Below are 27,459 nucleotides of genomic sequence, written 5' to 3'. Positions count from 1 at the left end.
AGCATCCCACAATGGCAGGAGCGTCCAGGAGCTGCAGTTCCCCTGTGCACACAGCTGGATGTGCCCAGAGCAGCTGGGAGAAGCTGTCTGGAGCTCCCGAGCTCCCTGCAGGAGGCTGGGGCTGCTCTGCCTCAGAAACATCTGGACAGAGGCAGCAGCAAAGCCATGGAAGCAAGGGAGGAAAGCAGGAGAGGCTGTGGAGGATGGAAGGTGCTGGAGTGGGGAGCCAGGACTGGGCTCTGACCCACACCACTTCATGTCCCTCTGCAGGCTGGGCAGGAGGAAGAAAACTCCAAATAAAATCTGTCTGCTGCTGGTTCTGCTCCCTCCCTGAGCACCAGGTTTGTGTGAGACACTGAACAGTCCCACCCCGTGGTCCAGGTCCCATCTCCCAGGGGCTGGCAGTGCACAGATCAAAGCAGGCCCTGCTGCCCTGGCAGCCTCTCAAACCTCTCCAGAGAGAGCCTGACTGCCCCAATCAGCATTTTTAATCACTGAGGATCATTTAGATTTAGAACATTGCTGTGCTCTGCAGCCAGAGCTCAGCCCCATAAATGATTTCTCCTCTCCCCCACATTCCCCCCGTGCATGGACAGGGATGTTTTCACCAGGGCTGCCTTCAGACTCATTAAGAGGAGCAGTATCACTTTAATCAGCCTCTTGAAAATAAGAATTCCGTGTGCAAACTGACAAAGTCATTCCCTAGGTCCTGCCAAGCCCTTTGCCGCAGGCAAAGGAGCTGAGACGTCCCTTAGCATCAATTTTGTTTGTTTATTTATAAAGTTCACATGTTTGATCTTTGTTTAGTAACTGTTTTCATCGCCCTGTCCAGTGGTAAGAACACAGCAGTTCTTCTCTTGAGTCAAAGAATCATGAGTTCTCTTTTCCCAGCTCTGGAAAACATCCAGCATCAGCTTGGGGAGCTCATCCCAAATTTATCCCAGTGCAGGAGCTGCTCCCCTCTCCCAGGTATAGGCCAGGCTCTGGCTGTGCTCTGAAATTAAGGCTTTTTTATTAATTACCTCATGACTCATTCACCTCCATGACTCTGATTAGCTTTAAATGTTGCCATCACGACCCCAACTTGCTCAGTCTCAGCTTTGGGCAACCCTGGAGAAACACTGAGAGATTAAAACACTTTGGTGCTGCCAGAGCTGCTGCATTTTATTTGAAATCAAAAGACAGCAAAGAAACCCTTCTGGAGCTCTGAAATCCAGGAATTCTGTAATGGGAATCGATTCAATCTCAACTCCTGAAATGGCAACTCAGGGGATAAGGTTGAACCAAACTTGAGATATTTTTTTTGATGTCTTTTTAATCAAATCTGACACATCTCTGGAAACCTGTATTCCACAGAAAAACGAGCAACCCAGATCTGTTCTTTCCACCTTCCACTGAAAATCTGAAAAAAAATCTCACTTCTCCTAAAGAAATTTCCGAGGAAAGCCATTATTTCTCAACTTGTTCTTCATTTTAAGGAAGTTTAAATTTTCAGAGGCACCACAGCTGGTTATAATGTCAGAAATAACACTTTTAATGATGATGCCTTAAATGACATCACCACTGAAAAACCCTTAAACCTGAAGGCCAAAAAAATAGAGAATATAATTATTAATAAGTTGTGTAGTTCAGCTCATTACCTGCAGTCCTGGAATGAAATCTTCAGAAATAAGAGAAAGATCTGCTTGGTAGTGAAAATATAATTTTATTTAACAATAGCTGCCAGCAGTATACTGGTATATCTGTAAAAGATGTTCCAGAAAGTGAAAGACATAAGCAAACTACAACAAATTGAATCAACTCTTCAAGTATTTCTCCAAACCACGCTCCAATCCTTGATGTCTTGGGAGGCTCCATCCCCTCATCCTGCTCCCACCCCCTCCAGGAACAAAAGGCAAGAGTTGGTGGCACAGGTTGTGAGGCAGATGGAGCATTTGTCACTTGGTCCCAGCTTTCTCCTGAAAACATTCCCTGGATGTGTTCAGCTGTTCAGAGCTGCCTGCACTTCACCACTTTTTGTTCTGCACCCAGATAGGCATCGCTGGCTTTGGCTCCAGCAGCTCCCATTTATTCCTCTCTGTGCTCCTTTGATACCAAATGCTAATTTGCTGCTTTAGCATAAAAATTTGATTACATCTCTCTCCTTATCACGCAGCTCTTGATCAGTTTGGACATGCCCAGTGTGGAGAAAACAGGGATTTTATGGGAAAATGAGAAGCTAAAAGCTGGGACTGCCCGTGTGGGACACCCAGGGAAGCTGTGGAGGGGATGGAATTGCTCCACGAGCCCCACGTGCCTCTTGTTCAACAGGCAGCAGAAGGAAAACTTTGTTAAAGTGAAAAATAAAATAATAATGCACCTAAGATAATCTGTTCTCCCACACAAAAACAGGGTGCAGGTGGTGAATTTTCCCTTTGTGTTCAGGAAATACACAAGTCACCTGTTTTCATGTGAATTTAAGCATATTTCAGCTTGAGAATAAAGTAAGTTATTCAGCATGCTAATACATGCAGCCAACTTGCAAACTGGAATGCCTACTTGAAAGGGCAACTGCTGTTTTTAAATTGGAGAAGGGGCTAGAAGCAGCATTTTAAATTTAAACAGGGGGTAGATTAATTGCTGTTTGATGAAATTAAAAATGCATTTAAAGATCAGATTGTAAACAAGTTGACAGAAGTCAAGAATTTACATAGTTATGAAAGGGCTTTTTTAATTAGTGTGGAGCTGGTGATTGGGGCCAGATGAAAGTGCTCTGCCCACACCAGACGCTGCCGTTCCCCGCTGCTCTGCAGGGATCACCTACGGAGCTGGGAGCTGCTCCTCTCCACCAGATTCCTGCTCCCTCCCCGAGCCAGGAGGGGCTGGGGCAGCTCCTGCCACAACAAAACTGCAGCAGGAAACCAAAGAGACACCCAGGACAGTTTGCAGTGCCAAGCTGGTGCTCATTGGAATTCCACCTCCGAGGGAAAGGCTCCGCTGTGCCCAGATAAGGAACCCAGTGGTCACAGCCAGAGCTTGAACTCTGTTTACAAGCTCTCAGACACAATTAGAAGGCTGAGGGAGAAGCAGAATGGTTTCAAGGCTGCCTGAACAGCAGAGGGGATGGATTATCTCCAGAAGAAGCTGCAGCACCCCAGCAGCTCCTGGCTGTGGGTGCCCTGCACTCCAGGGATAATTCCCTGGGAAAGGGAGCACAGCCTGACTCCTACAACCCCATCAACACAACTTCCAAGGGCCATCCTCATCTGTTTTTAAAAGTAGAGCTAAAAACTTCAAGATATGCCCACAAACACTTGCTTCCTACAGCTTTGTCAACTCTATGACTGCAAAGAGCACCAAACCAAGGAGGGTTGGGTTTGGGGTTTTTTCACCCTATGTGTCATTAAAAATGCTGTTCTCTAAATAAAAAAGTCATTCCTTTTTCTGGATGTCACGTTGTAGCAGAGACTGAAGCCCTACAGAGGGTTCTTATGGCTGAGGAACTTTACTCAGGAGGGGAATGTGACATCAGAGTACAGTAATTATTAAAGGGCTACAGTTTGGGTTTGCTCCCCAGGATTTTCCCTCTGTGCCTAAACATTCCTGTAAAAATTCAGAACGGGGATTAAATGTATCTAAGAGAGTTGCCTTTGAAAGAGATGTGACAGGATTGCTAAGTGCCTTTATATTGAATTCTAGCTCGAGGAAGGCAAGGCAAGGCACCACAAGCCAGGTGTACAAATATGGATCTGGTTCTCTACCTCTTCTATGTTGAGCTAACTCCAGGGGTACATAAAGTAGCAAAAGCAGGATGCTCAGAAAAGTCAGGCTGCTTTTAGAAAGCCAGTGCTTACCAAAAAATAAAATAAAATAAAATTAGTGTATAAAAGTGTTTATGTGAGCATTTCCACGTTATTGCAGAATGTTAAATATTCCAAGAACAACCTAGCAGGAATAGCACTTTCCAGCTTCTAAAATCAGTTAAATATAAAAGTATCTTTACAAAAAAATAGGCATATAAGTCTAGAATTCTTTGGAGTTGTTTATGATGGTCTTTTAAAAATAACCTAGCAGTTTATTTCATGCATCAAAACCATTAATTTTAAACAAGAAAACTATTCCCTGGTTTAGAAACATTTGAAAATTGCTTTTAAAAAAATTGTAGTGCTATTCCTCAGTGTTGCTGTAAAAAGATTTTAGTAGTGCAATGATTATGAGTATGCAAAACTGCAGTCCAGGTGCACAGAAACAATTGGGATAAATTCAATTCCACCACCGTTTCCTTACAAAATTCCCAGATTTCCTTTCAGGAAAAAAAAAAAACAAACTCTGCTATCATTTAAGGCAAATGTTCTCTTTAAAGGTCACTTTAGCTTTCTTCAGGGAAGAAAGGGCATTAAAAAATTCCCATTTCATGGCTCTCAGTCCATTTTGCATCACTAATCATTGCACTGCTACTCCCCACCCAGAGTTAGGACACTACAGTTTCCATGGATTTGGGCTATGACAGAACAGATTTTGAAGTAAAAATCACCAAAAAGACCTATACAAAACAAAAAAGGCTCTTAACTACCAAAAAGAAAGCCACTTGCAATTCTTAAAGTGAACAGAGAGCAGCTTCCAGCTCTGCTGTTTCCTGATGGTAAATCCTGACAATTATTTGTTTGCTGCAACTCAAAATTCAGACAATGCAGGTGTTTAAATCTCCTCAAGCTCCTGAAGACACAATAAACATCAACTCTGAGCTTTGAGCTTCCTGCCCCAGCTCTCAAGCCTGGATTCAAACTTCCCTGAAGCTGAGGTCATCCAAATCCAAGGTTCACGTTGAGTCCATTCTCAACCATTACTGTGACTTCAAATCCAAGAGATTTAAAAAAAAAAAAATACAACAAAAGAAACCAACAAAACATTGCCAAATATTTTGCAAATGGCTCTTTTGGATACTAAGTTCCCTTCTCTATGTAAATAGGATAGACAAGCAGGTACAGTTCAGTGTGTCACAGGTGTGACAGCTGTGTACAGATCTTCTGGAAAAGCAATAAATTCCAAAATACATAAATATTCCTTGTACCATACAGTGAGACAGGATCCTAAACCAATTCCTGGACAAATCATGGACCAGATGTTTACAGAGAAAAGCAGCAGGGGCAAGACAAGCCTTCACACTGAAGAATCCAGAGTCACCCCAGTGCAACGGGAACACGACTGCATCGATCATATTCAAAGGCTGGGAGAGGAGGTCAGGAAAAACAAGCCTGTAATTAAAGTCTGCAAACTTTAGGTAATTACTGTACCTGGTCTATCCACCGTGACTTGGAGTAACTGCGAGTTCATGCAAAAAACAATTGCTATTTGATATGAAAAGAGCAGTCTGTTAGAAGCGTTGTTACGGGATATGCAGGACGTCATCCTTTCGCAAGTGCTGATTACTTGGTGAGTCTCTTGGCTACATCACTGTAAGCTATTTCAATCTCCTTGTCTCCAGGACAGGTGTTGGTGAACTCATCCCTGCTGTAAGCATTTGTCAGGTATCTCCAGATCCCTGTCATCTCCTTGGGAATCTCAAAGTTGCGGTATTTTTTGGCCACCACCTGGAATGAAAGAATTACGTTATGAATTTATGTTCTTAACTTAAAATATTTTTTCCAGCCCTGGTCACTCTCTTGTGAAGTTATTCTTCCAACTTGGATATTTGGAATGACTCCTGAAATTTCCAGAGGCTGTTCCTGGGGGATGCTCCTGGCCCTGGCTGTTCCTCAGGGCTGTTCCTGCCTCGCTCCCTTTGGGGTTTTCTCCTCACCCAGGGAGGCAGAAACTGAGCCTGTGGCTCCATCTGCAGTACAGAACTGACACAGGTCACTGCAGGCAGGGAGAGCAACCAAACCACACTGATGTGGGCACATCTGCGCTCCTGTGGTTGCCTCAGGGTGCCTCTTCCAAGATTCCAACTTGGTTTTGGTTTTTTTTTACAATCCCTTTACTTCCCACCGTGTATTTACTTTGTTCTGGAGCAGTTTCCTTCGCAGAAGTGAGCAGACACTTCAGCCATTACCTGATCTTCACCTTCCTCCTTCTTGTGAGCTCTGCAGCTCCCTGAGACCACAGGGTCAGGGCAGGGAAATAGTTTGGCTCCTGCCATCCAAATCCTCTGCTGCTTCACACCTGCACCGAGCTCCACTGCTCAGAGCCCTTGGGAATGACTCAAACCTTGCACGGTTTCAGGTGTTAACAGTGCAGCTCAGCTGAAATCAGCTGGGCTCAGGAATGTCACAAACCAGAGCTATTTCCTGCTGCATTTTCCCCTGAACCCCCCCAGGTTTTACCTTGACAATGTGCAGTTTGGGCAGCAGGTTGCAGTCGGCCAAGGTCATCTCGTTGCCATCCAGGAACTTGCGGGTGGAGACTGTGACATCCTCCAGGCTGTTCTCATCGATCTCATCAGGGAGAGGGGAGTTCAGGTACTCATCCAGCTTCTGCAGGGTTTTCAAGAGGCCACGTTCTAAGGCTGTGCAGGAAGGGATGATTCCAAAACAAATGTTAAACTGAGACTGGTAGCAGAGCTGAAATACAAACCCCACATCCCTGTGCTACCCAGAAACACTGAAGGATTTGTAAGTCTTGGTCAGTTTTTGTGGTCAGAGCACTGCTGGAGCTGCCTCTGTGCTCACCAGAACACTGCAGCTGGACCAGAATCTCTTCAAATATCCCACATATGCAGGTTATTTAAAAGCTGGCTAATACAGCAGTTTGCACTAATTTAAAATTCTGTAAGACTGTCCACAAGGGTTTATTTTTGGTTTAAAAAGTGGCTTATGTCAGTTTCTTAAGACTGTGCCTAACTGGCTTAAACTGATTAGAATTAAGCTATGATGGGGTTTATATACATTTAAACATAATCTGTTTAATGTCACATGCTCAGCAAACAGCCCTGAGCAAACCCAGAGCACCCAGGCTGGTGCAGGATATGGAATGCAACAGCAGGTTTATGGAATGCAGCAGCAGAGGGCAGCACATCCCATCAAATCCCCATTTATTTCCAATTATTTATTGTGCAAAGTTTACATTTATTTACAAATACTTTGCATCTCTCCCTTTGAAATGCAGCAGAAGGAAATCCTGATTCCCTGAGTTTGGTTTTCCCTCTAAGTACTCTGAGGACAAAATTGATTTGTACTGAACTACTTAAAGGTCCAGCTGTGAGTTCTTTACTACTTATTGATCCCTCATGTGAAATCTCCTGTTTTCCCTCCACACAGAAAGGTTTTTATCCTTTAATGAGAAAGACACAAACTAAGCTTAGCTCAGAACTGTGAATGGAAGCCCTCAGTCCTAGAGAGGTGAAATAATTTCTGTGCAGGAGAAAATTCACAGATGCACAGAAATTCAACCACTGGGGCATGACACAAACTCTGCCTGAAATTTGCTTCTGGATGTTGAAATATTTATCCTTCATTCAAGAGTTTTGAGTGCACAAAGAGCCAGTGCCAGGGATATTTACAAACCATGCACACCCCACTGAAATTCTGATTGAACTGAAGATCTCTTTGAAATGTTGAAATCTTTGACATTAAACTTAAATAAGATTTTCATTCATGAGACTCTCAAGTGTCCACCAACATGCAGCTAAATCTGTCAGGGAGACACTTCCCACAAAGCTGCTCTGAAAAACACGAGGCAGTGGAAGCAGGAGAGCTCTGTCCCCCCCAGTGACCCACCTTCATTAGCTTCTGGTCTAGAGTTCTTGATATATGCAGAAAATTTGGCAAATATATCCATTCCAGCAGTGTTGGATTCTGGATGCTTTGGTGAGAGTTTCAGGTACCTGAAAAGCAGCAAGGAGCAGATCTACAGCACATTTAGCAGAATGGTGCTCATTATCTATTAACAAGCCCAAAATGGCACTTTGTTACTAATTATCCTTTTCCAGATTTGTTTCTGAAGTGAAGCATCACCCACTAAGGTTTTTAAACCCAGCACTTTCCAGAGGGACTCCAAAGCACATTCCTGCTTTCTGAATCAGACATTTGGTACAGGCAGAGTGTCTGAGGCAGCCCAGGGGCACCAGAGCTCCCTTAATCCAGTGCTGCCAAGGAGGCACACCGTGCACCTGTAAGCAAAATTCAGGGTTTTCCATTTCCATCAGACAATTATGGACTCCACATCTTAAAAGCCTGAAGTTTTGCCATGCTAAAAAGGCAAAACAGTTCAGTCTGTTAAAGGCAGTGTCTAGATCTGCCTGCCAGCTGAGGAGTAGAAAGCCATGAGTCTGGAGAAAGTTTGAACACATTAAAACAGATTCTCACTGTAGTTTAGGACTAAGTTTTGTACAGCAGACTCATCCTCATTCACATTATTTAGACACAAATGTGCCTGTCACCAAAAGGAAGAGCTTGAAAGTGCAGATGGGATGACCAGGGTATACAAAGGATAATTTAAAAATAATCTTTGAAAGAAAACAGCTTTTGATATAATGATGAGGGAGCTGAGGAGAGGGAGGTATGACAAGCAAGAATAACTTCTATGTCTTCAGTTTATTGATGCTGAAGAACATCTTAATTAGGGCAGAAATCCCCTGTGAGAACTGTGCCTATCTGAGGTGACAAATTATCAGTTTAACACTTACTTGGGTGGGGCCAGAACATCTTCCAGGAACTCTTCAATCTTGTTCACATCTGTTCTCACTTCCCCATTGTATGTGATGAAGGGTGGGTGAGTGCCTGGAGCCAGATTCTGAAGGTCTGCTGGTTTCCTGGGGTGAGATGCAAACCCAGAAAAAGTAAGCAGGGGACAAAATTTCATTGCTACAACCACAAAAGCACTGCTGAGGTTTTCACATCCTCAGTTTTAAGTAGACACCACCGGTTTTCTTGCTAAAAAGTGAGTTTACAACTAAACCTTTTGAATACACCTGCTTACAATTAATTTAAAACAGTTTAAAACAATTTCCTCCTACCTCTGGCTGTGTTTACTCTCAAATCAATACAATGCTGACTGGAAGAGGGATATTTATACACACACCACACAAACACTCTCCCTCTTTCCCTACAGAACAGTTTATATATAGTATAATCTGTGTTAATCCTCCCCCCTCACACAGAGCTGCTCTGGAAAGAGGCAGCTCTGATACAGCCCAGTGTATAAACCATTTATTACGTGCCCAGGGAGTTTGGTTCCAGGCAGGCTGGCAGATGTTTGAACATCGTGTTTAAAATTATTCTTCAGTTTGCAGTGAAAAAAGAGTTATTACAAACAAGAGCAGCACACCTGGGAGAGGAATCCCCACATTAGGATTGGACATGAGAAAAACAGCAAAAAGCTGAAATACTCAGCTATTTCTAATTCTATTTCTAACTAATAACTCTCTCAGGCAGAGCAGAGCAGCCTGGCCACCACCTCCTACTGGCCCAGCAACAACAAATGCTGGCCCAGCTGAAAACTCTGCCAAGGTAAAGCTGCCCCTTGGTTCCTGCTTGGACAAATCCAGGCTGGACCAGAAGCCTGAAGTGGGGCTGAGCCTTGTCCAGCGTGGCCACGTTCCTGAGCCAGCTCCAGGCATGCAGGAACTGGATTTACTGGAAACTGGAACTGCAGTTCAAGGAATCCTCCTGACAACACCAGACAGGGAAACTAAACTGGCAACATGTCCTGCAGGGCAGCATGAGAAAGCAGCGTGTTCAGGGAGAGCAGCTGGACTCTAAACTGAGCCCAGCTTACAAGTCTATCTTGTTTTCCATTTCTTACAAAATTAACAACTCCTGCCAGAATTTCATGTCCTGCCCGCTGCTGCCCTTTCATAGAGCCAAAGTGTGAAGGAGAAAAGTGATTTTCATACTTTAGAATACTCCACACCCTGCTTTAAACCAGTGGATGGAAACCTTATAAATACAAGAATTCAACTCTTTTCAATTTTTAAGCTTCTGAGAAGTTATTTCTCACTAAGAGTTGCCACCCCTCTCTCACTTTTAGGATTTAAAATCTCTCATCGGGTAATGCTTTAAGTAGCTTAACACTTCATTTAAATACAGCTTTGTAACTCCCAACAATTACAGGAAGTTGTCGTGGCTCCCTTCCAGTTCCCCATGTTGGCCAGATAAAATTCCTCAGAAGGAATGTTATTTTACAAACAAACAGGGGCAAGACCACCGGATCTGCAGGGATACTATCAAAGGCAAACTTTAGCTCTAAACCAGATCATTCCAAAGAACTAACCAACAAATGTTTTCCAAAGAACCAGAGTGCATCTCAGAGCACTTTACTCATCCAGTCACACCACCTGCATCCTTCAAGAGAAAGAAAGCAGAGATTAAGATCCCACAGCCCTGGTCCAAACATAATTCAGGGTTTGACTTCCAGTTTGCTACTCCTGCCAGGGGATTTTAAACAAGCCCTGCTTCAGCACAGCCCTTGGAGCACAAACACACAGGAACAGCCTTAAAAGGCTCAGAGTACAAATTCCCTTAACAGGCAAACAAGAAGGCAATTAAAGTAACAGAGAAGTTTTACTTCAAAGATAAAGCTGGAGAGCTTAAAAAACAAACCAAACCCAAACAAACAAACAAAAAAATCCTTCTGTAACCACTCCAAATAATTCCAAGATGGTTTGTGCCTACCCCAAAGTTTACCAGGGGTTTTGGAGGCAGGGCCACATTAATTATGTGGCCATCACTACCCCCAGAGTTAAGGTGTAAACACATCTTGGCTTTGCCACAAACCAGAATAGTAATTAGCATGCAAATTATTTCTTGTAGAGCAGACAAAATCCAGCCCCCAAATGGAATACATTTATAAATGACACAAAAACTGCAATGAGGATCTGAAGAGTAACATGGGAAAAAGCCAGTGCTAAAACCCCAGTTCCTCAACTGAATTTCACACTGTTGAAGTTGGATTCAACTCTGGGTGGTCTTTAATAGTTAATTTTAATATTTCATATTATTATTTAAGCTTTGCCTGTCAAAGGATCTGCAAAAACTCCAACTGAGGATGCTTCAAACAGGATTTGAGCACTCAGCTGAAGGCAAGCTGGCCCTGAGTGTTGTTCCAAGCCCAACAAATGGTTTGTGCACTGCAGCTCTGCTCTGGCCTCCAGAACAAGCCAGAGCTGTGAGCACTGAAATGCTGCTGCCCAGAAGGGAAGAATGAAGCCTCTGTGTGCCCAAAGAGAGGGAAGAAATGGCTGATTCCTTGCAGAGGGTGGGACTGCCCTCCTCCTCCTCTGCCTATGTGCATGTTCTGTGTGCTGAGAGCAGGGCTGAGAACTTCAGAATGTGCCTTTGTTAGCACAGGGCAGCTCTGGAGGGGAAAACACACGGCAGGCTCAGATTTTCCTGTGTCCCAAGTCCCTCACTTGTGAAATTTGTACCCAACCATGACCTTTTCATCTCACAAACAGACAGCACTGGCCTTGCTGTTGTGCAGCACTGATGTTACGAGGCAAAGGCAGGCAAAGCCTTTTTTTCTGGTTTTGGCCAACAAAATAAATTCAGTTGTTTGAAACAATTCCTGCTCTGCTCTTTGAGTTTGTGTCTAACAGGAACAAAGAGCAGAGGAGATCGTTTGGATTGAATAATGTGCTCATAAAAGCAGTCTCTTGTGGCAATAGTAAGGCACCACCTAACATCTCTTATCATTCTGGTAGTGATAACAAGGGAAAACAGAGCCATCTGATATCAAACTTTTCCTATTGAGCACTTGGCTGGATGAGCTGCACCACTCTGCCACTGGGTATTGAACAACCCACAGTGTTAAAGTTGTATTTATGGACATCTAAATAAAGTCTAAAAGGAATTAAGTTTGTATCAATATCTATTCCAACCCGAATTAGCTTCAGTGGTCCTTTGTTTTCTTTCCCAGAGAACCCCTTCAGTGCACAACACAAAGGTGGTTTATTTGACCTCTTCCCCTGCAGATCTTTAATTTTGCACTTATTTTGTGTTTTCCCCTCCTCAACAGAAAAAAAAAACCCCAAAAAAACTGAAAGAAAGCTTTCCTTGTGTAAGGAAGGTCAACTTTAAACATCTGCAACCAATTTATATGCTAAAAGTTAGTCTTACATCCCATTCCCCCATCCAATTAACTCCAAGTTGCCAAGGGGACACAAAATAAAGCCAATTCATCAGGAATATTTGGCATTTTAATGATATCTAAACTGGTTCAGCAGTAAAAAGCCTTCCAAGCCTAAAATATCTCTGTCCACCTCCTCCTGCCCATCCCCAGTAACTGCAATGGGTTTAAACAACCCCATCATTAAAGGAAAAGGAAATCCCAAACTACCAACAGCCCACAAGCAAAAGTTCTGCTCCTGAGTCTGCACAAACCACAGGCAGGGCTCGGTGGAGAATGTGACACATTTGGTTTATGGGGCTGGCAGCACCAATATTTGCAGGGAAATCCTACACTGGCCAGAAAAAGCTCTTTGAGCAGCTCCAAATGCACCCAGAGCTGACAAAAGCTGCTTTCTGCCCCTCACCACACAAGGAAGTCTTTAACACTCCTTGCCAGCACTGAAGCAGCAACTTCAGTGATTTTTAAAACCCAAACAAGTCACCTCCCTCAAAAAAAATCACAAGAGGTTAAGTCCAGCAGGGTGATTTCTCCTTTCTATGTTGGATTCAGTGCAGAACACTTTGTTTCTCTTGGCTTTATTCCTGAAATTCAGGTTTGGAGGCACTGGCAGCCTCCTCCTCTCTGCAGAGCTGTGACCAACAGAGTTTTCCATCAGTGCTGGGAAAACATGACTTCACACCCAAAGCAAACACAAGGCCCCTGCTGAATTTAGCACTTTCATAAAAAAGAATGGCCAGTCTGAGGAAATTAAGACTCCTGCATTCGCTCCTCACTGTTTTTAGCCACCAAGGTACTCATTTCATAGAGCAGCTGCAATTTAGGTGACAGCATCATGACTTATCTGGCTGACACTGAACAAAGGTAGAATATTTCACATTTTATTCCTACCCATTTCACTTGGATTTACCTCATGGGCAGGTATTTTCATTATTATTGCACAATAACTAAAATAATCTTAAAAAGAAAAGGAGGAGGCTGCACATGGTTTGTGACAATTATCCATCACTGGAGATTTGACCAGAGGGTGGTTGATTAAAAATTTCCATCTGTCTCCACTTAGGGGATCTTGATGTGAAATTAAAGAAAAAGTCAATATTCACTTATAAAAGACTTTGTGTGAGTTTTACAGAAGAGCATCACTGAACAAATTCAGGAGAACTTACCAGACCCATTATTTTTGGTTAAACCATCAATAAATGCACCATTTACACCCAAGTTTCCTCAGTCACTCATTAGGACAGATTTTAATTTCAGAAATATAATTTGGCCATAAAAGCTCTGGCCAAAGCTTTGTTCCACCAAGGGTGCTGAGCTCTTGCTGGCCCAATAAATCAAGTATTTCTTACCTCTTCAGGTCCACTGTTGTGACACTGAACACGACTCCCTTCAGCCACAGGATCATGAAGAGCCTCTGGGAGAAGGGACAGTTTCCTATGCTCTCTCCATCACTGCCAGCCTGCAGGACAGAACAGAGATTAATCTGGGTAGGGCTGTGCCATCTCACAAACACTGCAACATCTGTAGGTAAACACACACTCAGTACAACTGAAATTGCCACATTTGTCAAGTTTTTTGTTTGTCATGTCCTCTAGGAGCTCAAAAACTGTATAGAACAATATTTCAGTTATCTTTGCCACTGACAATGCTGCAGCTGCCATCCTCCTCTGAGCAGCCACACCTTCTGATGGCAGTTTTCCAGTGTCAATGCTGTTCTTTGCTCTTTATTATTCTTTTTTTCTTTCTTCTCCAAGGCATAGCTAATTAATTGGAGTCATCTTCCAGTTCAGTGCTTCTATCTCTCCCTGTGCAGCACTCCAGGGAGCCAAGTGCAGCCAGGAACTGAGAATTGATTGTACTGCAGGTGTTGTGAGGAAAGACATAACTGTGAGTACATAGAGACTTCACTGACAATTAAATAATATCCCAAAGCCACTTTTTATAGGCAATTTATCAATCAGTCTTTGTCCTAGCACAACAAAGGCCCATTAGAAAGCAGCAGTGAGCTCCCCAGTGATAGCACACATCTCATCATCTCTCTGACAATGAAGGATGCATTGCTGAGCTGGAAAATTTTAGTTTTTACTGGGCTAGAATGAGGCACTGGAAACCTTTGTTATAAAATTCAATCCTCTGAGAACTGTACTTAGAGCAGCCATATATATCAGATTATCCTGATATGTACTTTATATTAGATTATTTTGCTTATTATTATTATTATTAGAGTCCTTCCAAGAGTGATTTTCATCAGTGCAATTCTCAAAGCCTGGCCAATCCTTTCATCATCGCAGTGAGGAGAATTCAGAAAGACTTTGCAAGTTAAGAAGAGTAACAGCAGGATCTTCAAAGCCCAGGAAAAGAGAAAGTTTTTCAGTGAAACTGTCAGAATGATGTTTTTGCAAAGTCATGGGGCCTTTGAAGATAAAGCTGAGTTTCTTTAGGATTTATAAATTAATTAATGTTCCTACAGCTAATGGACTAATTTCTGCAAGTGTCCCTCCTGTCAGAGTTTCCAAAGGCCTGGCTGTAGATACAGAGTCAGTTTTCTTCAAACCTTTATTAGTGTCATTATTGAAGACTTGAAAGGAAAAAGAAGTTGTCTTTCTGCCATAAATTACAAATTCCTCACTTTATCTTTGGACAGTAGAGTCAAACTTGCAGCAGATTATTGTTAATGGATTGTCTTAAACTCTGCCATGTGTCTGCTCAGGAGACTGAATTCTGGAAGCATCCAGAAAAAGGATAACCTGTTAATATTTAACCCATCACTGTGTCCCCAGCACACAGCAGGCTGGATTTCAGCAATTCCCACCACAGTTAGATCCCTGTGTTTACACTGGAACTGCCATTTCCTACAGGTAAATTATAGATTTATATTCATCTGCTTCTTCTGTTGTCATGTGTCAGATCTGATCTACCTTTGGAAAAAAGGGATTGAAAAACACAACACTGCATGTCATCTAAGGAAAATACATGTTTTGTATTGCCCAGGGTAATTCATGCTTTGAAGGAGAAATAATCCTTTGACTCAGAACTGATCTGAGTCTTCAAATTTCAAGCAAAGCCTGACTTACACTGCAGTAACAGCACAGGCTGAAACCCCCACCCCATTCAACTTTACTTGATCCACAGGAATCCAAACCAAAGCTACTTTAAAACCATGGAACTGCACAAAAAGCTGTTTAAAATTTTGGGTATAACACTGACCTGTGGCTTTCATTAAGGTCCATCCTCCTAAAGTGACCAAGAAAGGTCAAATGCATTTACTTATCCCCAAACTTCCCTCTCTCCCAACACAAGTGCAACACTCAAAGTGAACAGCCAACCAACAGCATGTGCTGTAGTTTAAGGCAGGCTTTTTGGATTATTTGAGCCAGCAGAGGGGATTAGAGCCCAATAACACTCAGTGCTATGAACAAACCCTGATGCACTCTCAAAGCCCAACAGCTCAAACGGAGCCCAGACTTTTCTGTCTGCAAACGTTTGTCCCACTTCTGCTCCAAAAAGTCCCAAGTTATTCTGAGCACATACTGGAAAAGGAATGCACACAGAATGCCAAGAAACTTTGGCTCCAGTGCTCTGGAGCCAAGGAATTCTGCTCTGTAACTGTTTGCCTGAGAGGCCCATTTTGTGGCTCTGTGTTTGATGCTCCAGCCCCTCCTCAGGAACAGCCAGCTCTGGATTCTCTTCCAAGGGTCAGCATTTGGTGGATGCTCCTGCAAGAATCACTCCTGGCTTTGATTTTCTCTGCTAGAACAGAGTGTTTGTGCAGTGTGTGCTGGCAGTAAAATCTAAACTTTACATATTACAAGAATATTCTGAAATCTGACACGATTTTTGTCATGCAGGGTATAACCTAATCCTAATCACAGAATAACTTGTTGTTGCTTGTCATCACCCTGTCTTTGAATTCAGGCCATAAAATTCCAGTGTCTGAGCCTCCTCACCATCAGAATAAAGCAAATATTAAATGTTGACCTCTTTGCACTAACCTCAGCATAGGTTATTTGCTATTTAACAAGTTTATTGTCATTTTATACCGAGAAGCTTTGGGGTTTTCTTTCAAATCCTTTTTAAAACCAGACTAAAAATCTTTATTACCAGTAATATTACTAATGCCAAACTGCCTGCAATTAGGGCTAATTTCCAATTCTACCATCATCCACTGAAGGATATGTATTCAAAAACCTCAACATATCTCTAATTTCACTGAATTTCAGGTTTTCAATTGTAATTGTGAGTTTGGGATTAGGACCAGACAGAGGAAAAGTGCCACACCTCTCACACAACAAGGAAATATGGAATTTTTCACTTGTGTGTTACCCTCTACAAACTGAATTGAATTCAAAAAGCTTCTGAAAAGGTGGCAAAAAGGACCTTGTTAATTGTAAGACGTGGCACAGGGAGAGCAGAGCACACACCCCGCCAGAGCACTGCTCCACAGTGTTCTGTGAAAACAAATAAAGCTATTTTTAAAGAAACATTAAATAAGAAAGGAAGTTCAAACAAGAATGGGAGGGTACAAGGCAGTAACACAGATCAGCTGTTCATTGAGAAATCAGCCTGGTTTATCACAGCCACAGTGAAATTCCTGGTAATTTCCACAGTGAAATTCCCTTTGGAAAGGGAAAAACCCTAAAAAACTACTTATCCCAGTGTCTGCAAGTCTGAGCTTAGCTCAGAAGTCACCTCCTCCCTTTCTCTGAACAGTGATTTCATTCAGATGAGACTGTTTTTCCAAAAAAACAAAACCCCAGAGAGCACAAGTAATCAAACATCTGTTTGAGTGGCTGAACAAGCTAAGAGAAAGAAAAAAAATCCATTTAAATTGTGAAATGTTTGTCTTTACAGCTGCATAAAAATTAACCTGAGTGCTGACACGAGGACCTGTGTGGATTTACCTTAGCAAGGGAGTGCTGAAGTTTATTGCAAGACTAACAAAAAGCCAGACAAGGAAAGAAACATTAAAAGGGCACAGAAGCCTTCTTATCCAGCACAGATCTGAGAATTCAAGAAATCCTTGGTCACAAAGATTTCTGCAAAATTGTTTCAAATATGAACCAGTTAAAAAGAGCCCACTACAGGTTTCCCAAAGAGGATGAAATAACTGCAGAAAAATAATTAAGTCAAAGTTCATCTGATGAGCAATGTAATACAGCTCAGTGTCTGCCTGCAAAAATAAAAGGAAAGGGCAGAACAACAGAAGAGCACTTCTTAATTTATCCAAAAGTCTCAAGGGAATTTCTCCCAGATCTGACATACCAGAAGTGGTAAAAGAACTTTAGATGAAGAGGGATAAAGATATTTTAGAAGCATCTCACAGAATACTTTTCACCAAAGACAACTACTGGATCCATCTGACTGCAGCACCAAGGAAATCTCCACTGCCCCGAGGAGGAAATCTGCAAAGTCTACAAGAATAATGTTCCAGCCAATAAACAGATTGGGGGGAAATGAAAAGAAATGAGAGAATATGTTCAAATTCTGAACTCAGTAATCTTCAAATAGGTCTTGAGTTCTAACAATGAAAACCAAACCTGCTGAGAAAACTGCAGGAGCAACCCAGCATGATGAAAAGCCATTGCCTCAAACCAGCAGATAACAATCAATTTTGCATGTTTAATGAGCAGTAAGTTCATTCCAAAACTGAGTAATTAATAATAATCCTTTAAGAATTACTGTTTTGAGAGGAAATGGTTTAAGGTGAACTAACAAGGCGATTCAAGTGAAAAACCTGCAGCAATTCCAAGGTCTGAGATAAAGGAAGAGAGGATACAGAAGGGAGTGGTTTGATGTGCCACACGTGAAAAGGGTCTGGCTGGATCAGCCCAAATCCTTTGGACCTTTATCTTGCCAAGCTGAACAGACAGAATTCCGTGGTGCTGATTGAGGGTGTTTTCAGATAACATGTAAAGAATTACACCCTTGGAAGGGGTGACCATAATCCATGTAACAAGTATTCCCCACAGTGCCATTATTCCAAGTGCTCCCTGTGCTCAGGCAGTGGCTGGATGAGCCTCAGGGATGCTCTGTGCACACTCTCACTCTGCAAAACAAAGCAGGCCTTAAAGTGGCTCAAATATTGATGAATATTGTTATTTTCCTCTTGTTCAAAGAGCAAAACAAGTGTCAAGGTGGGGAGGTGCAGGGCTGGAAAGGCTTATCTGCAATAGTGTTCACCCTCCCAGACCTGCAGTTTGAGAAGGGAGGTGGTTTGTGTTTTTAGGGGAGGAACAGGTCAGGGAGCAAGGCAGAGTCAGGCCCTAAATCCGGTAGAACCAGATTTAATCAGAGGGCTGAGTGACAGGGACACTTCCTCCTGCCACCTCTGCCTCTCCAGGACAGGGCACAGCTGGGGCCACAACCTCCAGGGCAAAGGTTTTCCTTGTGCCACCAGGCAGAGCACACATGGACAGAGCATTTCAACACAGAGGTGGCACAAAAATGAGGCTGAGAGCCCAAAGAACTTCCCTGCCATGATGAACAAAATCAGGAAAGGGGAGAATTAGGAAGAAAAAACCAACAGCATATCCTGCAAAGGGTTCAGGATATCAGAAGTGCCTTTAGAAAGCGAATTTTTAATTTGTGTCAAAGTAAACTCTCAAGTCACAACCACCACACCCTGCCCAAATTTAGCACTACTGAACAAGTTAGGCCATCACTGCTACTTTAAATAGTCATTCCTTTGGGAAAAAACATAGGAAAATGGAAAACAAAAAGCATCAGGTCAGTGCTCACACCTGGAATTCTCTAAGAGAATTAGCCCAAGATAATTAGTGTATATTTGCTATATGCTGACTGACATTAACACACCCAGGGCAAAACCAACCTGAGTTACCACTGCCTCTCATGGCCCCTATCACCATTTGTAACCAACTCAAGTTCCACTTCAGCTGAAATTCCTTTAAACTCACAAAATACTTCAAAATAATTAACTCAAGTCCCTGCATTTATTTGAGATCTGGCCCTTTCAGCAGGGAAAGGAATGTTTGTCAGCCTCTCCAGTCATTACCTTTCTGATAAGCCCCCACTGTGTCACACACTGGACTGCAACAGCCACTGACCATGTTGGGATGATGCTATTTTTAGCCCTCTGATGCTGTTCCCAAGAAAATAATTAGCAGTTTTGTCCTGCAACTGCTCATTGCTGCCTAATTCTCACTGAAAAGTTTTGGAAAATGCTGTGGGATTCTCATGATGTGTGGAAGTAAGTTCATAACTCAGCAGAATTTAATTAAGTGCTTTTAGTCCTTTGGAGAACAGGAATTATTCCATGCTCATCCTTTGGGAGAATCAGATGGAGAGTCCCAAACCTGCTTTAAATACAAATCACCATTTTCTTCAGCGAAGAAATGAGCTTAATGACAGGAACACAAAACTCTGGGTTTATTGTGGACAGACTCAGGACAGACACTTCCTGCCCTGGCACAGGAAAATCCAATTATTCACTAATAGCACAAGCCTGGCATCTCTGCTGTGGCAATACCTTGAACAGAGAGCTCGTGTTGAACAAATCCAATACGATCAGCAGGGCCACACTGATTAAAATGTGCTGGGGAACATCTTGACAGCATCTTGCAATATCCTGGTAGGAAACTGTAAGCAGACAATCAACTCTGCAGCACTGAGGGTTTCTCTTACACTGCCTGAAAGTTGCCTTTGGGTCTCTAGCACATAAACCTAGAGCAGGAATTGTTCATGACAGTGATTCTCTCTCCCTGGACTTATTAAATTTGTTCAAGTACAGTGTGTGCCTTGGCTACAGCCCAAGAGATCCATTTCCAAACCTCCCCCACCAAATCATGAAGCACCAAAGAGGAAAGAACTGCAAATTCTGTCACTGGGGCTCAGAAGAACCGAGTCAAATCTGGATCTGTGGCATTTCAGAGTTCTTCAAATAAACCTCTGACTGTGCATCACTTCCGAGGCACAGGAAAAGACAGAGCTGTGTTTGTGGTATTTTATAACCTCATTTAGAGGGAGATGAGCCAGGGGCTGGGCAGATGAGCAGAGAGAACAACCAAGAGCTGCTCCAGCTTCACTCTGGGCTGCTCCTCCTCCTCCAGGTCATTCCAGCCCAGCTGACTTGGACTGAACCCTCCCAGGAGCAACAAAACCCAGAGGAGTTTCATGTCAAAAATCCCAGCCCAAAAGGCACCAGCTGGCAGCTTCTAAGATTGGTAAAACACAGGATGTACAGCTAAAACCACAGCAGCAGTGCCCACAGAAAGAGGTGTCAGTGAAGACAAACTGCCCAAATTCTCAGCAGCCTCCCAAAAACCTTTGCAGTCCTGAACCTGTTCCCTTGCTAGCAGCACGTTCAGAACCTCAGGGGGGAGAAATATTATCTGAACCCAAGAGTGGGGCTGGAGTTTCTGTTTCAGATTGAAGGCTTTGGGGAAGGATTGCTCTATCTCCAACACAAGCAATGCACAGGTAAAAGGCACCTCCCTGAATTCCTCCTCCCCTGGGAGATGGGATCAGAGTTTCTCCTCTGGGATGTGTCCTTATCTCCCTGAGCTCCAGAACACCGTGTCTCACCAGGACACCTAAAGCAACACCCTGAAAGGCTGCAGAAATCTCCTTAGGCTTGCTTTGATTTTATTTTTAGATGAAACCCATGTTAAAAAAAAAAAAATCTATTTCCTGTATTTCAGAAAAGCAGCTCTCCAAAGGACAGAGCAGTAAAGTCCAGCCAAAATAGTAAAGCTCCAAGAGAGCAAAAAACTCTGGGGCTGGTCCAGTAGCACTGACTGATCCCATTAGCTCTTCTCGGGAAAATATACAGATATGACTTCACTCCTGGATTACACTCCTATATTTAGTTTATACCTAATATGGAGATTCAGTGTGCAGAACTCAGTCATTTCCTTTCCTCGGGAAAGTTCCTTGCCCTTTGTCTGGCCAACAATACAAGGAATAAGCCTGAACTCCCAGAGAATTCCCACACAAAGATGTTTGTAATTAACAGCATTTAACTTATGTTTTTCACTTCAGCAGAAGTAAACACCTTAAAAATCCAGATTGTGCCACAAATGTGTTTGACCTGAATTAAAAACCCCAAACTACTCAAAGCAAGTTTTAAAAAATCAACTGTTATCTTTTTCTTTAGAGAAAATAATATTCTAAATAAAGGATTTAAAGCTCCTGAAGTCAGACCTCTATTGAAACCCCTGTAAAGACAACATAATAATTTTGAGTTTGGGTGTTTTCACTGTTAAAATATGCACAAACTCTTAATACCACAAGGGAGCACCTAGCATCTATTTCAAGACTAAAATTACATAATACCATACTGAAGAATATGCAGGGGAAAAAATCCTCAAACCTGATTAGGACAATAAGCTGTTTGTTACAGGTCATTTACCAAGAACTTTGAAGATAAAAATCAAATTAGATGGATAACAAACACAGATGTAAACTATTTTTCCATGAACCATCAATTTGCAACCAACCACCACCTTAATTAAATTTTGTTGTCTTAGACAAACTAAGTGCCTCCCCTGGCAGACAAAAACCACCTTGTTTTCTCCCACACTGTCCAGTTCAGGCTTTACAGAATTGCACTGCTCAGTTCACTGGGAAAAGAGAACATCTACCAAAACAAGGCAACAAATCCAATCACTGCCAAGTACAGTTAACCAGTCCTTAAAGTCATTCTTGTGGATTTTTAAGTGGTATGTCCAGCCTGGCCAGGAGCTGGGATTGATGCAGGCACTGTTACAAAAGCTTGCAGGCCTTGTGTTTGTCACATCTCAAGAAATGTTTCATTTAAACACAATCTGAACACACACTGGTGAGAAAATAACAGTCCAGGGCACTTTTTTTTTTTTTGTCCCTTTGAGCTAATGAACACTTTAAAAAAATCAAACTTCAGAGTCCAATAGTCACTTCTGAGAGTACACAGCTTACTGTTTAGCTTGGAGTTCAAGGAATTCCCCAGTTAGATTCTTCCAAGCACAGATTTCTGGAAGAGACAACTCAGCCTTCAGAAATCCACATCCAGGGAACCAGCAACTTCTCTGCTCTGCCCATTCCAAGACAGGCTTGCTTCTCAAATAAAGAACTCTTTCCATGCCCAAGATGAGGTCAGGATAGCCATGGAAGGACCAGACAGTGCCATGAGTCACTCCAGGCTGGGAGAGGGATGATTTCCAACTTCTCAGCATGCTAATCCTGTCCCAGTGCTGCCCACTGCCAGATTAGCAGGGCCTGCCACCCACTCCCTAAGCTGATGTGGGGATTTCTCCTATCTCGTTACTTCTCAACAATCAAGTATCTTTATTTCCACACAAAACTCTGTTTAAAGAGGATCCCACTCTCTTTATACATTTTTCACAAGAATGCTGCTCACTATACCCTTCCCTGCTTGGTGAACTCATCACTGCACACTCACCCTGACACACAAACATCAGGACGAGGTCTGGATCCTCAGTGTTCCTTTATCACTGACTTCTGACAGCCTCCAGGCCCTAAAGTTTGCCCCACAGAGTGTGCTGTGACACACAGGCTTTTCCTTCTACTTCAAGCCCTCAATGCACACCCTAAGAAATCCTAGCTGGGAACACTGAGGACAGATTTGTCTTTTGTAGCAGGATCTGTGTTGCAGGAATGTGTCCATGGCGTGTGTCCCACGGAGGGAGTGACTCACCAGCACCGCTGCCTGTGGCCATCCAGCCCAACCCTCAGCCTGTGCTCAAATCTGGGAATTCACACAGTATTTAGATCCCTCTGAGGGGAAAGGAGGAAAAGTGCCTGAGTGTTAAGACACATTTCAGCTGCAAAGTCAAACACGAGTTCTCCTGACAATCAGAGCTGTCTGGATGTTAATTACTGGGAAGGGGAGATGGGATGCCAGGGAATACAACCATTACTCAGAAGCAATTCCTGACTGAAGGAAAGCTAGCTCATCTGTGTAATCCCTCTAGAAATGATTGCCAGGAGGTTTTAAGCTTACTTACCAATGATTTGCAAAAAAAAAAAAAAAGAAAATTAACATTTACACTTGAGACCATCTCTGTACTTTTAAACAACTCTGTACCGAGAGCAGCAGTCCCTGTATCAGCAACCAGACTCAAATGAAAAAGCTGAGGATGTTTCTGGCTGTGAGGACTTTCCCAGGCAGATTTTACAGGAATTACAGTTTGCTGGCCAGAGAAGGAAAAGGCCTGATTTATGCCCACTGAGCACAGGATATAACTAAATGGTTACACCTCAGTTTACAAAGGGCTCCTTTACAACACTCCCAATAACCCTCACATGACATTTTGCTGTCTACACCAAACACATATCAAAGGCTGGCTGAGGAGGTTCTCAGCTGCCGAGGTTACATCAAACCCTCCAAGGATGATCTGGTGCATAAGGAGGAGACTTATCTAATAAGATTATCAAGCAATAACCCTGCCAAGACTATCTCTGAGAAGCAGCACTGCATGTCTCCAATCCTGTTATTTCCTTGTACTGATGTGCCTTTAAATTGTACAGCTACTTGGTGGGTGAAAAAAACCAAAAATTGATGACAAGCTCAGGGACGGTTTGTTATAAACCAATATATAAAGCTACAGAGCTGCAGAGTGTCACAGCAGAGCTTACGTAAGGGAATGAGCACAGGGTGAGACAAAGGCAGACCTGAATCCACACAAATCCATCCTGTGGAGCTGCTGCTGGAGATGCTCACATCCCTTTCCTGCCTCAGCCCCAGCATTGCACTGAACAAAACAGACCCCGAGCCCGGAAGACAAACAGTTCACCTGCCAAACCTCTGTTCAGTTCAGACACACAAAAACAGAGACAAGCTTCTGCTACAATCACTGGGAGTGTTTCAGAGTGGGATATTTATTAAATGTGAAATTGCAGTTTTTTCTTTTGTACTGACAGACAATTCAAAGGTAAATAGATAGTAGACTCTGATTTTCAACACAGGTGCCCCATTTCGCAATGATGTCTTATTTCAGAGCTGCCAGAAATCCAAGGTCTGATTAATTAGCGAGTACACACACGTTACTCAGTGGAGAGGGGCTGCTCACTGGTTCCCTGCTCCAGCCTCTGCCATGCCTGCAGAGATACACAACTGTGTCTACTCTGTGGAGTCTGCTGTTTGTTTCCTTTAACACTGAACTTGTTCACCTCGGTGTTAGCAGAGGATGCAATCACCGAGTGCCCTCCAGAACGCCCAGGGCTGAGCTTTTGGCAGCTCCATCCTCCCTTACAGGAACTGCACAGGCAGTTTTATACCTGTCCTGTGTTTTCCACAGGTGAGTGGGTCTATTTGACCCAATCACTTCACCACGTTTTTTATTTACAATAAAATTCCTCACACCATCGACTAAAGCGCATCTATTATTCCAAGTGACCTGTCTGAGCTGCACTCAAATCCCAGAGCTCAAGTTTCTCTGAGCACATTCACCACAATGCAGTCTTCACTGCTCTGAAATGCCACTAGGGCACATAAAATATTCCTGTTAGACAATAGAAGCCTCCCTCGTTAATAAAACATGGAACAGACGAGGAAACTAAATGAAATCAAATACATCACTGGTTTTGTCCTAATCAGCTCTCAAGAGAAAAGACTCAGAAAATATTTACACTTGGTTTAAAAGAGACCACAGGCAGCCCACCAGCTCTGGAATAAAAAAGTGCTGAAAGTTTTCATTGTAACACCAGGAAACAGATTCTGTAACAGATTTTCTTACCTAAGAACCCTAATAGTGCACGGACTACGAAAATACAAGTTACAGCAGATTGATACATTGTCTTGTGGGAAAAAACCGTGTCAATGTGCTGGTGACAACACCTTGACCGAGTAATTCTGAACTGAACCCAGCTCTGTGTGTGCTCCTCCCCACGCCGTGCCCATCCTATTCTGTTACTGATCACAATTTAATAAGGCTCAAACCCCACGGTTTGGGCACACAGCCAGCCCCTTTCTCCTGCTTCACAGGTTTGTTTCTCAAGCTTTAATCCCTACCTTTGTTTCATCTCAAGTCTGGCTGCTACAATCCTTTGTGCTCAGGTCATGCAGTCACCGCCCCTGGGCTGCAGGAGTTGGGCTGAGAGCTCGAGTTTGGTCCAGAACTTTTTCCACTACCTCCACCTGAAGAGCTTCCCTGGCTAACAGGGCACAGGTAGATCCCAGACACGGCCTGAAAAGTGATTATCTGCGTGGAGAAACTCTCAGTAATTTGATTTTTTTTTTCTAAATTGCACCCACAAGTGCTTAGAAAAACTGCAAGTGAGCGTCCTGTTCAGAGGAAAAAAATAAACACTAAAATCCAAATTTAGAGCTCCTCTAGACAGACGCTGCTGGATGTCTTCAATAAATATATTCTGCTAGCAATTTCTGGAGCGAGCAACTAAATGACTCAGAAAATGAGATTTTATTGGCTTTACAAAAACTCTGTCCTGATAACCCTCAACAGCTTCAGTAAAGTGTGGGACAGGCAGGAACACCCAGGTGAAACAACGATTTTGGTCTGTGGGCTGGGGGTTGTCCCTTACCTGAAGACCATGGTGAAGGGAGGCAAGAATAACTTATTTTAATGTGAACTTTATCCTTAGGGCAGAGTGCTCAGTGTGCAGCAGTCATCCATAACAATGGAAAAATATTTCCTTAAGGGAAAAAAATTCTCACTGATAACCCCAAATTTAGCCTTCTTATACCCATGCCAATAAAGAAATTTCAACTGAAAAGGACAGAAAAAATCCCTGATTTCCCCCTTTCATATAATCTCACAGCTTTATTGGTCCAATTCTGATTTAATCAGAATGAACTCCTCTCTCTCAAAACTATTTTTACAGCTTCTTCCATGCCACTCCTCATGCATGAAATACTCTCTTTAAGCACACCCACAAAGCTGATTTTCCTCTGCCCCCAAATTATTCTGCCATCAATCACTGCTCGAGTTTGTTTAAAAATAAGAAAAATCAGCTGACAAACTTTAGGATAGATGAAGATAAATTGGCATCTTATATTAAAGATCCACTGCTATAAATAATTCAAAGTAATGTGTAACTTAATTGCTGCAGTTGAAAGTTCTAACCTCTGCACTAAGAGCCTAAATATTCTGACCAAAATCAGGTCTGGAATCCTCCACTGCAATGCTCTCCCTGGGTCCCGTTACTGCCTCTTGATATTATGAAATATAAAAAGAGGAAAAATTCAACACTTTTAGAGTATCATTTAAGAACTAAAATCTATAGTTAATAACTTATTTTCAAAGCTTTAGCTGGAAATTTTCATGTTTGTCATCGTTGTTTTTATACAAAGCAATTCCCAAGTTCCCAGATGAAGAGATCTGATTTTCTTAATGCAATTGGAAGAAACTTCATCTGAAGAATTTAAATACTTTTCGGCAGAGGCTTTCATTAAAGGACGTTTAAGCACAGAAGGAGAAGATTGCACGGAGTAATTGGTGTTACTTTTGATATGAAGTAAAAGCAAGATGCTGCATCACCAGAGCCCCGGAGGATGCAAAATATTGCATCATACAGCAATAAATGAATGCAAAACATGTGGAGATACCATATGGTATCTTTACCAGATAAGGGCAGCACAACACATGCTCATTCTTCTAGTTTGGATAAAAACCCGGTGTTACTTTACATATTCGCTTCCCGTCATAAAAAGTAGACTTTTGGGGCGGGGAGCGAGGAGTAACTCGTGCTTTTGCTGCCTTTTTTTGCCGCCTCCCTGCGCCTTGCCGGGCACACAATGCCGAGTGAGGGCGATCCATTGTGGCGCTCGCTTCTTCCCTTGTGCCAGCGCTGCCCGCGGTGCTGCCCCGCACCCTCGGCACCTTCTGCTCCGGCCGGAGAATCTTCCAGCAAAACGCACCCGGGTCGCACTTTTCGCCCCCAAAAAAGTGACTTTGCTTACGGTCCGCCGGCGCTATCGGCCGCTCCATCTGCGCTCTCTGACTCACCGCGGCTCCCGCACTCCCTCCCGGCGCCGGGCACACGCCCTCGGCTCCGCTTTTGTGCCCGTACCGCGCCGGGAGCCGCCCCGAGCGGAGCCCGCCGCGCCCGAGGGGTGTTCGGGGGAGCTCCGAGGGGCTCCCCGGGCGGGGAGCGGGGTCCGCTGGGAGCGGGGTCCGCAGGGAGCCGTGAGGGGAGCCGGAGCCCCCCGGGCGGGAAAGCGGAGGGAGGGAGGAGGGGGGAGCGCCCAACGGTCGCGGCGCGCGCGCTCGGCGCCCAGACGGGACGAGACTCCCCCCGCCCCACCTCCCCTCCCCTCCTTTGCCTCCTCTCGGCCGTACCTTGACGAAGAGCTCGATGACGGGCTCCTTGTCGCTTTCCTTCAGCCCGTTGACCGGCACGGACAGCGCCATTGCTCTCGCTGCTGCAGCCCCTGCCCCGCCTCGCCCGCCGCTGCCACAGCCGGGACGGCGACGCCGCTCCGCTCCCCTCACCCGCCCTGCG

The 27,459-nt window shown here is 43.6% G+C and overlaps 1 protein-coding gene across 1 annotated transcript; it reads right to left on the bottom strand.

The window, feature by feature from the left end:
- Positions 1-1,685: 1,685 nt before the first annotated feature.
- Positions 1,686-27,459, bottom strand: CLIC4 (CLIC family member 4). The gene is made up of 6 exons (XM_086863565.1): positions 27,297-27,459; positions 13,392-13,501; positions 8,603-8,728; positions 7,695-7,801; positions 6,303-6,484; positions 1,686-5,570 (listed from the first exon to the last, which is right to left on the bottom strand). The coding sequence occupies exons 1-6, from the start codon at positions 27,366-27,368 to the stop codon at positions 5,406-5,408; spliced, it is 762 nt and encodes a 253-aa protein (XP_086719691.1). The 5' UTR covers positions 27,369-27,459; the 3' UTR covers positions 1,686-5,405.

This window comes from Cyanistes caeruleus, chromosome 26, assembly GCF_971803275.1.
Source record: "Cyanistes caeruleus chromosome 26, bCyaCae1.hap1.1, whole genome shotgun sequence".
Taxonomy (NCBI): domain Eukaryota; kingdom Metazoa; phylum Chordata; class Aves; order Passeriformes; family Paridae; genus Cyanistes; species Cyanistes caeruleus.
The sequence above is the reverse complement of the archived record's forward strand: the minus strand, read 5'-3'. Positions and strand labels throughout refer to the sequence as shown.